The 14,165-nt window shown below is 42.5% G+C and overlaps 1 protein-coding gene across 2 annotated transcripts in view; it reads left to right on the top strand.

Annotated features, from left to right (window-relative positions):
* Positions 1-14,165, top strand: part of LOC105565473 (PR domain zinc finger protein 16-like) — an 84,294-nt gene that overhangs the window by 44,423 nt on the left and 25,706 nt on the right. For both annotated transcript variants that reach the window (XM_012018719.1, XM_012018718.1), the window contains exons 2-3: positions 4,245-4,610; positions 5,104-5,300. In XM_012018719.1, coding sequence (XP_011874109.1) covers positions 4,245-4,610; positions 5,104-5,300 — 563 coding nt within the window. The remainder of the gene's footprint in view (positions 1-4,244; positions 4,611-5,103; positions 5,301-14,165) is intronic.

The raw sequence follows: 14,165 nt of genomic DNA, 5'->3' as shown, positions 1-14,165 counted from the left end.
ATATCGGCAAGGAAGCTTGACCGCAGCCTGTCCGGAAGCCAGGCTCCGGAGATTCGATCTTCTGTCCAATTTGGCCTGCCTCGGCCTGGTAATTCCGTGACACGCTGATAATCTTATCGACGTCTCACGATACTGCTCCTGGCCGCAGGATCCGACCGCGTCGTATTTCTAATTAACCCCAATCGCCAATCTGCGCCCCCATGGTAGGGAGATCTGATACTGTCAGCGAGATTGGCCATTAATCGCGCTATTTGCGATGGAGCTTTCGGAAACGCCGGCGTCGCCTCTCGCCACCTCGTGCTCTACAATATGGTACATTAAAAAAACGCTCGTGCTCTCTCTAGAGGATCCCCGTATCGCCAGGATGTCCTGTGCGGTCGGAGCTAACGCGGTCTGCACGAGCGCGAACGTAATTCGCGGTGCAATCGCTCTTCCGACATCTCTCTACTCGCCAATTTGTTTAATTATCTTTTCCGGAAGTCACACTTGCGTTTCTTGAACCTCCGTAGTAATCTCCGTAACCCGCTTCCTTACCGCTCCAGATGCGTTACTCTAGATTTTGATTTGCTCGACAACAGTCACTCCATAAATACTCGTAAAGATTGATCGATATTTTAAAACGATTACAAGATATTGCACACAATTAATTTGACTTCTAGATAATTAATGTAAGAAAAATTGAGAAGTACAGTTAATTTTGACCATTGCATGCGATGACAGCTACTTTCTATGTTCGATAACCATATTTTTAGTAAAGAAAAACATACAAGAGAGGGTATATACTTTGGCATTTATAAATCTTATTTGACAATGAATTTATAATAAAAATGATTTAGACACCAAAACCCAGTCATGGCTCATAGCTCTCTCTTTCCTTTGGTATTGTTATTAAGCCAGAGCCTTACTTCAACTTATTCTTTCTTATTCAGTTGCGCGTATCAAATATTTACCTAATAATATTTGGATGCGCGCATTTGGCCTCGCGTATCTACTTAATGGTAGATTAATCGATCATTGGCTGATCGTTTGTTAAACCCTTCGATCGTGAAACGTCAATTGCTTATATATGTGGCGCATGCAACTACACAGCAATCAATAGACGAATTCACAAAGTATCGCACACGCGCATCAATCATCGATCACAATAGACCCCGTGCGATGCAAAAGAGTCATTTGCTTTATAACTCGCTAACTACTTCACCGCCATGGGTAAACATGTATTATTATTTTCACAGTAAATATCATGTGACACACAATGGCAACTGATAGAATAATTTTCATTAGCCGCCTATCCGCCATCGCCAATAACATTCTAATTATTCAAGATCCAGCCCGACCGAAAATGGCATCCTCTCTAATTATTCGTTGGATTCCTAGCGGTCCTGTTTCACTTATTATTCCAATTATTGGTTATAAAATGGCCCGTAATATCCCCGTAAGATTCTACATCTACAGGCTTATAATAAAATGAAACGTGACTCTTTCATTTTGGGAACGAAGAGATTACTTTTAAATTAAATGAAAATAATAAATTTATTATAGCGAGTGGTGCTTATATTCTTTAGAATTAAACAGCTGTCGAATGACAGGTATAGAATCCTAAATACGTCTATATGCGTCTGTGGAGGAATGTCTCAATTGATATAAAAAAAGACATTCTTCCCACGATTAATTTCGTCTAGGGTGTAAGCCACGCTAGAGCGGCACTTCGCTCTAATCGTCTTCGGAGCCTCTCGAGCTACTATCATCGGGGATAACGTCATGGTTCAACAAGTACACTCGTACTTCTCTGTCAAGGGAGAAAATATTCCGGCACTTGTGTCCCACAGGAGTCAAAGACCCCTGCTTTTCGAGGGTTTTCCAAATATTGTTGTTGTATCATATCGACTACTTACCGCGTGACGATCTGGAGTGCATTTAGCCGGGTACCCTCGCGTGATTAGGTCCTTTCTTTACGATCATCTCCGGCGATGAAGATCCGCTGAATCGTGTTTACCCCGCCGATTAGGACCGAACTGTGGATAACAGTATCGCACGGTGTGTTGCAGTTATGCTTTTGTACTGTTCTGGAATATATTTATAATCGCTTCTCAATTATGTTTTAATCGCAAAACTCTGATCGTGAACGCATCTCCTTTCCAGACGAAACATTCGGAAACAATGCAAAATGTAAAAAAATTTTAACCACGAACTATCTCTGTCTGGAAAAGGGTTTTCAGTTAGTTCCCATAAATATTTTAAAACTTTGTTTAAAAAATACCGTCCCCCTTTTTTATTTCTTTATCACAAAAGAGGTTAACTAATTTTACTTTTTAATCGCGGCTTTAATTATAGTTGTTTACAGTTTTGTTTAATATAATTTAGGAAAAATGTATGGGTTAAAAGCGATTTATCTCCTCCCATTAACTATGACGCATCGATATCGACACTCGCAGACGTTCTGTCTCTTTGAGCTTCGTGTCGACAAGCACGCCTTGCAGGATCACCGTTTTCTTTTACGACTCGCCCGCGCCGACGTAAGTCGACGGATCCTTAAGTCTTTGTTTACTCTCTCGATTAGAATGGAATTGAAGCCGGCATCGTAAAATTGATATTTTTAACGTTTTATTGCGGTATATGGATCGCATTTCATACATCCAGCTGAATTTAATGCCGTAGAAATATTATATGCGCCCTCTCTACGTTCTACTTAACTTTCAAGAGGAAGACGTGCAACAAAGCGAGCGATTGAAATATTTAATAGCACCCTCGCGATATCAAAATTAAATCGTGAGAAAGTTGTTATCGCAAAATTATATAGTGCTTCCTTTCTTTCTTCCCTATCTTTCCACGACAATTTGTCTTCCTTTCCGATGCACCTGCCAGCTCGTCGCTAAAACGATCATTTGCTTAGTCGCCGATTCACACGGAACTCTCGCTGTTTGCAGAGGACCCTCGATCTTCGCAGGTTTCTACGGCTGGCTCGAGGACGCGCGCATAAAGTTCACAGTTTGTTTTTAGATAGCCGATACACCGCGTGGATATCTTTCGATTCGGAGATAAGACCGCCCGTTAAAAAGGACCCGTGTCGTATCCGGCTAAAGCGAGTTGTACAAACAAAATCAGATTCGTGCGTCGTCGCTTTGTCGCTTCGAGCGCGATATTCTTGCCACGGGTAGATGATAAATTTAACGTTTTCGTTGTGCGCCGATACGCAATTAAATGCGCTTATACATCCCTTGCATAATTTATGCTCTTTTAAACAATGCTGTCATATTGCCGCGCGTCTCGTATGTATTTCATCGTATACAACATTTTCGCGTGCGGCAAACAATTTGCGTTTGTGACAGAATCTATTTAAGTACGTGCAGGATAGATGCCCTTTATTCCCGAATATCTTGCACCGCGTGACATCACGACGCATCAAAAACAGCCGACAAGAGGACAATAAAATCCTTATCACGGCAAACATCCTCGGCTTGGGTGTCATTGCGTGCGCGCGGCAGCTGCGTATGAAGAAACACGCCGCAGATAGCGCTTACTCCAATTGACACTTGTCCTTGTGTGCCTAGGATTCCGCCGAGTCGTCGCGAGGGAAGGGAGAAAGAGGGTCCCGCAAATACACATTTATTTTACCTCTCGCGTGCAAAGCCATTCATGATTTCCCGACACCTTCATCGAAACGCAAGGTTTACACGAAGCCGCGATCTTTCCCGGCAACAAAACGCTCGTACTTGCGTTTAATATCACGAACTGCGACTTTATCGCGGGAACAACGAGCTACCGCTTTCTCAGAAATGACCAATCAATACGTCACGTTCCGGAAAGTCGTCTCTCATCGTTGCTCTATACGTGCGAACCTTTCTTAGTAAACATTTCCGCAAATGGCGGACATGTGCTATTGAAAATGTAATAAATGCTTAAGTGTAATCTTTTAGTAAAAATACTCGTGTCAAATACAGATTTTTACGGAAGAAGGAAACGAACTGTTATAATATTCCAACGTTTTGAAAAAACGTTCTTGATTTTATCTTAACACGTCGAACGAAGAAGGCAGTCAACGTTTTTTATTTTCGTTTTAGAAAGCAACAGTTCCAACTAATTATAGAAACTCAAAATACTACAATCGTTAGCAGTCAAAAATGAAATTTACAACAATATAACGGTCTCTTACGAACACTGCTACGGTATTTACGAAATAAATTTAATTCCGTTCCTTATTCAAGATTCATTGGTTCACATCTCGGTTCGCTTGCTCTTCCTAGGTAGCAGCGACGAAGGCGAGTCGACATCGGGTGCGACTGGCGGGGGTGGCGGCAGCGAAAACGCAGAAATGGAGGAGAACGGATCGACTCGCACGAGTAGCAACAGCAGCAGCAACAATCCCGTTTACAGGGATCTGAAGTTACTTCAAACCAGCGGCGAAGTTCCGCAGGAGTACAGCCTGCAGTCGCGGACCGCCTATCAGCAGCAGCGCGGATACTCGCCGGGGATGGACCGACAACGGAGTTACGAGAAGGAGCAACTTCAACCGTCGCCGTCCTCCAGGGAGGACGAGAGAAAGTCATCCTGGGACTACGAGAAAAGCTCGCGGAAGGAGTACTCGAGGTCGCGGGATTACAATGAATACCGTGAGTCTTACAGTCCCGTCGAAAAGAGTCTTCAAGATAGCCGCGAGGCGTTCAATAGACACATTGTTTCAGTCATCGCCGGTTACGAAAGCATGAAAAATTCTTTGGATTTATGTTCGAGCGATGGAAAACCGTTTTCTGGTAGAATAGATCTGTCGGATTACCTTGCACATCCTGCAATCACTCAAACTGACGCTTCCCAGATAGCACAAGACACTCCTACGAACATTTTAACAATATTCGATTCGAATATTCTGAAATTAAGAATATTTGCACTCCTGTGTGCTATCTGGGTTTCTTCATAAATAACTGCAGTGGTTCTATTGACCGTATCTGGCATTTTTAATAATACAGAAAATTTATTGCGAAAAGTATTACCTCAGCCAGGGTATGAACCTGGACTTCCCTACTCTCTAGGCGGGCGTCTCACCAATTCGACCACTGAGGCATCATAAATATTGGATAAATAATACTCTGACGTTTGTCTGTGCAGAGGATGCGATAAAGCAGGAGCCCAAGGATCACTCGGGCCGCGAGTGGATATCACCGGTCCCGGAGGTCGAGGTCGGCGGTTCGGCACCCGGGGGCCCGTACGTTCGCGCACGCAAAGACATCCCTCGTGGCGCGAGATTCGGTCCGTTCCTCGGCAAATGGGCGAGCGAGCCTTTCAACCCCCGTTACGCGTGGGAGGTGAGTCGTACATTTCTTCTCGCGCTGTATATAGATGTGTGTACGTGTTTATCGTTTCCGCCCGCTTTCGAATTCTCGAGTGGAGGTAGTCGGGGCGATCGTAAAGCGAATAGGTTGGTGCTCGATCAGTTCAAACTGACCTTTTGAAGCGAAAGATGTTTGCTGCGCCCTCAATGTTGCGAAATAGTCTTCTCCAGTGCCGTGCAACTTTTTTTATCGAATTCAATCAATGCTGCAGGTATTTTTTCCCAATGTTTGCCAAGGAAAAGAGCACTTGCTTATTAGTTTATTAGTCCAACGCGAAGGATCAATATAGAAAAAGTGAGATTGCATATAAGGAAGGAGACCGTGTCATTTAATATTTACATATATTGAGCATAAAATATAATATATTATATATATATGCATTTGTATAGAAAAGAATCTAGGATTGGATTCGAGGACTAAACTTACTTCTTTCACGCTCAAATACTTGCGATCTTCCTCATCAATACGTCGACGCATTTATTCGAGATTCACGAGGATTCACACGCGAATCTTATTCGATCGTTATCTCGAGATGTCGTCAAACCGTTTGAAAGATGATCGATCTGTTTATGGCTCGAATTCGGCGTAGGAATCACTCCGATGCCGGTGGGTTTCCTATCCTACTGCTATAATCCCGGGTATTATCCGGCAGATGCCGGTAACAGTGAAGGAGAAAGAGGGAAGAGCAGATAGACAGAGCCGTCTCCTCGGTTCGACAGCAGACACCTGGCCGACTCGCTCGCCGAAGGTGTCATCCACGTTGACAGATCTGTCAATTGGATCCTCTCGCGGATAGCTTTCTCTTTCAGTTCCTCCCAAATTTTCCGATTCCTATGGAATCTGTTGGAAGCGCATACGGTGGACCGCACATTCCTAAGTCGACCGTAAAATCGACGTCCCGAAGTCAGGCTCGGGGAATCAACCCATGAAATCGTCAATAATGGATAATCCTGCTCTTCCTGTTGCATAATAAGAATATTTGCAATCTACTAGACTCACATCGTTCGGGTGTTTCGAATTTGTAATGAACTTTTCAGATTGCAACGTGATTATATTTTGGGAGACTAATGCGATAACATAATCGATCGCGATCCTTGGAAATTTGTTGACATTTGCATCACACGCGAGCGTCAGAAAAGATTTCCAAATTTCGACGGCAGGAAACTGATCGCGTTACTGGTCCAAAGGGTGTGATAGATATGATAGCGGCGGCGTTAGCGCATGTCGCACTGACAAAATGTAAATGGCACCATCCATCTAACTGCCGACAAAAAGGCAGCCGGGGCCAACTGTCGGACCGGCGATTACAGGATCGATTAAAGCCAAACTACCCCTTCGTTTCGTCGGGCCGATCTATCAACCCCACGCGCGTAAACGTGCGAGCGCGCGAGAGGGAAAACATCGCGAGAGAAAGTCGGCCGCGATTTCTCATGTCGATTTATATTTATTTCAAATGCAAACTGAAGAGACGCGAACTGAAAGGACGGTTTTAAAATTAATTCAAATTTTCCGAGAAGTTCAACGTGGAGATTAATATATTATTTTCAAAAATGTGTTAATTCTATTGCGAAAATGACAAAAATTTGCCGTGGAAAATAGAGAGTTTGCTTAAAATCTTACATATAGAAATATTAAAATTCGTAGCAATAGGATATACCTCGTGATCAAATTTCTATGACAATATCGGTAACGAATCCTTGGGCTCTCACGAGACCTTTTTCAGAATCTGGTGAAGCAAAAAGCTCCCTTTCGGTCGATTCGCACGTTATTCCCCAATCCTAATCCTTTTCTCACATCGTCCGGGAAACGTACCTTAGTTCTCGAGGCGCGAGATCGACGAAGGGAGAACAAGAATGTCGAAACCGAAATTCGCCCCAAATTTCCTCAGTGTTTATCCACCTCGAAATATCCTCCAGAAGATCAGGAAGTTTTTATGGGATTATTGAATTAGGCGATCGCTCTGAATCGATCTTCCGGCCAGTTTGGTAATTTCCTTAGCAACGTACATATTAATCTAATCTGAATTAATAATCAAAATAATAAAATAATTCCACATTGAGATAAAACGTTTTAAATTCTGTGAAAATAATGCATCGTTAGGTTTCATTAATTCCTTAAGTGTTGCCGCAATCTTTCATTATTTCCATAAAAGACGAAAATTTTATCTTTAGAATGCGTTATATATTTCCGTGCTACTTCACAACACGCGTTACCTCAGAATTTGCGAAAGGGAATGTAACAATCGCCTTTATGAGGGTCTCGAGTTATTGTCGGGATTCGAATCCAGGAGTTGGCTGCCGATAGTTTAGGTATCACCATTACATCACCTGCCGTGAGATTTCTACCTCGTTTTTCCAATCTTGCGGAAAGGGTGAGATAAAGCGCAGGAGAAAAAAAAATGTATGAGAAAAACACGGGATAAGGGAGGGGTGGCGATCGGGATTCGCTTCTCTCCCGATGTATCCTGTTCGGTGACTCGTGATCCGCAGGACGACCGACCTGCGGCGTGCCTGCGTGGCGACTAAACCAATCTAAGGCTTAAGTTCACTCGGCCGAAAGACCCCTCGCGTGAGGGCCAGGCTCCAATTTGCCGAATGATTTCAAGAACCAAGTTAAATGATCAGCGCGAAATATCGGTGAAGGAGAGCGGGCGCAAATGGAGGAAGGCACGAAAGGAGAAAGTAGCGAAGGAGGACACACTTCCCTAGAAATTTCAGTAAGGAATCAAAATTGTTCAGGAGGGATGAGAGAGGCGTATACAGTCTTGTTCTCGTAGTAGTTGTCGTCGTCATTGTTGCCATAGTCTGCAACAACATCAGCTTCTCTGACTTATATAGAGAAAGCGAGAACATCTTTGAGTCATGAGTCTATTGATTGATATTTTGGCAGACTTGCTTAAAAATAATTTGCGATTTACCCGAACGCCTAGAAATATATTTTTTTAAACCAAACGTGACCTAACAAGAATCAATACGTTGGAGCAATGAACGAATACGTTGGACGAAAATATTTACTTCACTTTATTCTTAGATTTTATTTATTACAGTATTATATCAGAACACATATTTTAATATACATATTACACTGAAACGCAACATGAATTATTATTATGCGAGCGATTTCAAAACATAACTAATTAAAATACAGAAATAATATTGCAACGATTGTGTTCAGAATCACTAGATCTCTTATTAAATTTGTATTAAATGTTATGGATTAAAACATTAAAGTCTTTTTTTGCATATTACACCCAGATTCGTTCATGCGAGATGTCAAATTTACGCCCATGAGATTCTCTTACTCCTCCAGCTACTCGCGCGTATTCTCCCTTTTCAGGATTTTCCTTCACTTTACTTCGTCTACATATTGAAACCAATGGCGTTTTTTTTTCCACGCGGTTGCCGGCAACCCCTCTCGAAGTCTCTTGACTCGAATTGGAGACCGTTCGCCTTTCGGAGCGACCACGTGGGAGAAAAGGAGGGCCAGAGTACCGCTTGTTTTTCATGTTGAAGCAGCCGCACGCGCCTCGTCGCCCGTACGGGGCACTTTTTCGGCAAATCGGTCGGAAATTTTCGCTGTTAGCGACGTATGCAACTGACAAATTATATTAATGGTGATCCTCGATGAAACGTGCCATCGTCAACCGCACGAGTTCTATTCGGTGGTTGATGCGCGACATACGTCATTGTCATATTGATATAAACCAAAATATTGAGATCGATACATGAATTTAATATAATTATCGAATTTAAGACAGATTTGAAAGAGACCATTCAGATAATCTATGGAGTTAACAATTTTCGTAAAAGCTTGCCACAAAATGACAAACATGTTTATAAAGGGATAATTTATTATTCTTTTACATTTATTGTACTCGCATCCCAGATAGCACAAGACACTCCTGTGAACATTGTAAGAATATTCTTCAAGAATATTTGGAATATTCCATAGGCCATTCTTATATATTTATCTTATGCTCGTGGAACATTCGACTGACACTACTATAAATTTTTTTCGAATATGAATAGAATAATCCATCGAAGGTTTCACTTTTGCATAAGAAAATTGTATTACACAATAAACAACGTGCAATACATAAACTCGATGAATATTCGAAAATTATTCTGAACGAATATTCCAAAGACATTCTCGACGAATATTCTAAAAACGTTCTCCTTTCTTACGAATATACGATTTCTAATTGTAATAATCTTTACATATTTATAGAATATTCGATTGGAATATTCTGAAATTAAGAATATTTGCACTCCAGAAGAATATTCATGGAACTCTGTGTGCTATCTGGGACTGAGATTCGTCTTTTCGGTTCCTTCCTCGAGTCCATGAAATCGTAGCATCGAAGATATGCATTCCTTTTATAAAATTCTTCGAAAGCGAGTGCATTGGTAGGGATCGTATTGTCGATATTATTAAATTGTTGGTCCATCCTGAAGTGGGTATTTTAGACAATCCGCGCGTCCGCCGTTTCAGACATACAATAGAGCACATCGGTGCCTATTATCCACAGACATTGCCCATGCGAACTGGTCTTTAGGGCGTTACCGGAGGTCAAGCCCCGGAAGTGATTCGACAATGAGGTACATTATGCTCTTCCACCTTCCCCTTCCTTCACCACCTCTTTCCATCCTCCTCGAAGGCCGATCCACGTCCTTATTAACTCCCTTAGCGCATGTAAGTGCAACGTGATCACTTTTCTCCTGCATCCAGGCTTTCGCGTTAGGCATTTCAAATCGATACCCGAATGGTCAGCAGGATTTCGCGTTCGCCAGTTCTCAAGGCGTAGGGTTACGGGCCGCCTTGCGATTTCTCGTATTTGAATTTGAAATAGGAGAAAGAGGCGTCGAACGGTGAGCTATGGAGAGAACCTGCGCGGGATCGCAGTGGTCGAAATCGAAGAGAGAGACCGAGAAAGAAAGAGAGAGAGAGAGAGAGAAAAAGAAATGGCAAGAAACAAGTGACAATCAGTGACGCGGGGATCTCCGGTATTGTCCGAGCTGTCACACGTCTGACATGCCAGGATATCAAAGGATCCCCGTCCAGTCATCTATGCGAATATATGTACTGGTCAAGAAGACGTAACAACCATGTAATAGGCAGCCGCGGCACCCTGTGTGTCACGTTTATTCGTTTAATGTTAATTTAACTTTGCGATACAATATTCTAACGGCACGCACGCTTCTTCGTGGGCTGTATATTATCTATGTTTAAATATTCAAATTCTGATTGCTGCAAATCAGGAGACTGGGAAATTCGGTTGTTGAAAAAACGTCCCGCTTGGAAGTACGCCTCGCTAGATTTTCGCCGCCCAAGAACACAATACAGTTTCTTACGATGTTGTTTTCGTTTTGCTTTTAAATAAAATCGCATTCGTACGGGCTACGGTCCTGAAGTTGACCCGTGAGTGTCGCGAGAAAACGGGAGCGGCGACGCGTGAGACGGCGGTGGCCGAGTGTGACTCGAGTGGAATATAATATAACAGTTCCGAAAAAGTTTTTCTACAAAAGCGGCATGCATCGCACGACGCATACGTTATTTTTTCGCAAGGGCGCGGATGCAAGGGCGACCAGGCTAACTAGCCCTTTTCTCGAGGATCGGGTTTTTGATTGACGGGTTTTGCCAGGTCCTCGCTCGCGCAAGAGCACCTTCTCGCATTATGTTAATAAAGATATGATACACCTTTGTGCGACCCGTGCTGTTGAAGCGCATATTTTGACATTTAAATTTACTTGCCTTTAACTGCGAACAAATCTTCGGCGTTCGCCCTTTCGTTTGTTCATCAAGCCAGCGGCTCGGCTGCGAACTTCGAATAAGCCTGTGGCGAAAATTGCGAACGCTGTGCAGTTCCGACATCGATTTACATTATATTTAATTCTGTCTTTCATATTTAATGTCGCGCATTGTGTTTAGCTATGCGCTACCTTTCGTAAAATGTTTTACATATGTGGCAACAATGGCAAAAATTAATAAACATTTGGAATTCCTTTCATTTACAAAGTACGGTATTTTAAACGCGACATAATTTTATATACATCAATACTACAGTAATTTTCCAATGTTGACATTAATTAAAACGGCACTTCTCGGGGAAATCGTTTGCGAGCACGGGCACAGTAAGAGGCCGTACGAGGCTCTCCTAAGATTTAACTCTCTTCTCTTTCTGCCAATTCAACTGTAACTCCAATTCTCCGCTTTGCACCCCGTCGCACCCTCGAGTATCCCGTTCCTCTGGGGTGGCAGCGGAGGGTGATAAATCTCGCCTGCTCGTTACCCCGCTATCTGTCGATAATAGACATAACCGACACGTGTTGCCCGGTCGTCAGGCTGACCTGGGTATCCTGTACGGAGGAGACGAATCGTCAGGATCATCGAAAGACAGACTCCTCTCACGGTGTTCCTCCTGTCCGTCCGACCCATTCTTCCGAAATGATTGATTCTACGATCCTATCTCGAACATTGATTTCGGATCAAAATAAAATATATCCATAAATCTTAGAAGTGGATCATTAATTTTGTCAATAGATTTATCTAATCTATTTCGCTATTTTCTATCTTGAGATTATCAATCACGGTCGGAATTAATTGAATAGGACGCAAGTTTTTCGTAACGTCGCTTATAATTTCAGATATTCCGCATCTTTTATTCTCGATTGAATTTATTAAAACTTTTCCGAAAGCACAAATTACTCTTTTTACACAAATATCTTTTTCGATTTGCATAGGAGAAAATATGTATAGTAATTAAAGCACGTTTGTATCTTTGTGGCCAAAGTTGTAACATTAAATTCTTTCGCGCTTACACCGCTGGAGACAAGGCAATTGGCCTTTCCGCACTTTCGTAGTCAACGTTCTGCCCCTCTCGTCGCAACGGTTGGGGTGGGTTTGCGGGGTTGATGGTGTCGCTCGATGTAGGATAAGGCCTCCGCGTGTGTAGGAAGCCGTCCTTCGTCTTCCTAGGCGTGGACTTAATTGAACTTGTTCGCCAACTCATAACGAGAAGCCGGGAAAGTGCTCTCTCGGTAATAATTTACGTGAAACAATCGTCGCCTTTGATGTGCCGACGATTGTCTCGTATTCGCGGGAACTATTGCCCTCTGATGGTGCTCGGGTAGGAGAGTTTTCGTGTGATCATGCGCATTCAAATATAAACTTAAGAATTGTTAAGCAATCGTTGCTAACAGCCTTCACGCGATACGTTAATTGTCCTTGCGCGTATTCGCAAAAGCGGAGCCGAGTGAAAAGGAAACGATATATTTATAAACTTATAAAACAGTTAGAGACGATTTATATACTTATGCATATATTAAATTTTGTTAGAGTTAAATAAAATTTAACCTTTTCAGTTTTGTACATTTTTCGTTTCTTTACAGGTCGAACTTATTATTATAAATTAGTGCTAATTTTTGTACCTATATTATACTTTACTATATTTGAATGCAATTTGAGTTTTCCAGTTGAATAGATTTTTCTAACATTGGAATTAAAAGAATAAGTTGAACCAAGCTAGAACTTTAATTGATTAGTTTTCCATAAAACCGGACGTTTAATAAACGATCGACTTAGAGAGGGCAAGAATATAATCCATTAATGTATGTAACATCGCGATATGAAATGATGTACAACCTATTGCGAATAGGGTCGGTTAGCGAAGCATCAAGCTTTAGAAGCATTTATCAGAAGGTAATTTCTCGGCATTCGTAATTTCTATTGCGTCCGTGCAAATCTACCGCCATTTAAAATGTAAACCCAATTTAACTCGTGAATCGACAACCAATCAATGGTGGTAATTGTTTTGTCACGAGAGAGAGAGAGAGGAGAAAAAAAGGTTCGTTCGTTAACGACACTTTGAAATGCAGGCCTGCCTGTTTGATCAGCCCAATGACCCTCGGCGCGGGCGAATGAAATTACGAAGTGCATCGGCGTGCCGGCGGCACTGATTGGAATTTTTTTCTAGCCCGCAGGCGAAATGTTATGCATTGAAATTATACAGTTAGCATCGGCTAACGATCAGTGATTGAATTAAATTTTTTGCCGCGCGGTGAAACGGGTGAGATTTCATTTGCCTCGACGGCGATCGGGTCGCTCGGCGATTGCCCACGACATCGCGATCCGTGGGAGTACACAAAAACCGCCTCTTGATGCCGGATTTGCTGGAAAATTCGCGCGACCGCGGAATATCCGCCGCCTGGTTTTCACACGTAGGTCCACCTAGACCGAGATTGGCGGAGCGGAGCTCCGGGTTGACAGATTGTGTGCATGCGAGCGCGCGGGTCCTGCTACAATGACCGAACTAATCTGGTCCGGCGTAGGTAGGGAGGTAGTCTAAGTTCAATATACACACAGGAATACACTGGAGCCCGCAGGCGTTCCGTGTGTGCTTTCGACTATTGCCCTGCATAAATCACGCTGCCCCCGGCTAGTCCGGAGCTTCGTGAATCGCGGCATCGACTTAATTGTCCTGCATGCTGCGCAAAGGATGAAGGATCTCGGCCCATGAGATGCGCATTTAGCAACCTCCAAAGCATAGAGACTATTAATTTTCAATCTCCTCGCATCTGTTTCTCTTTATTATTGGCGCTTGCGCATTTAGCGAATTTAAATACCGTGACACAAAATCACCTTAATCAAACAATTGCGAAAGCTTATTGCAGCGTTTACTGGTGTTATTAGTTTTGCAAAAAAATTGAATATACGTCACATTGAACAAATAAAATTTATGAATGTGGGTTATTAGAACGTAGAATATAGCATATCAATTATATTGCGATTTAATATATAACAGTGAATATAATTAAATTAATATAATCGAAATTTATTGTA

Source organism: Vollenhovia emeryi, unplaced genomic scaffold, assembly GCF_000949405.1.
Source record: "Vollenhovia emeryi isolate VEMERY1.0 unplaced genomic scaffold, V.emery_V1.0 DF939152.1, whole genome shotgun sequence".
NCBI classification, from domain to species: Eukaryota; Metazoa; Arthropoda; class Insecta; order Hymenoptera; family Formicidae; genus Vollenhovia; species Vollenhovia emeryi.
This window is presented reverse-complemented; position numbering and strand designations above follow the sequence as displayed.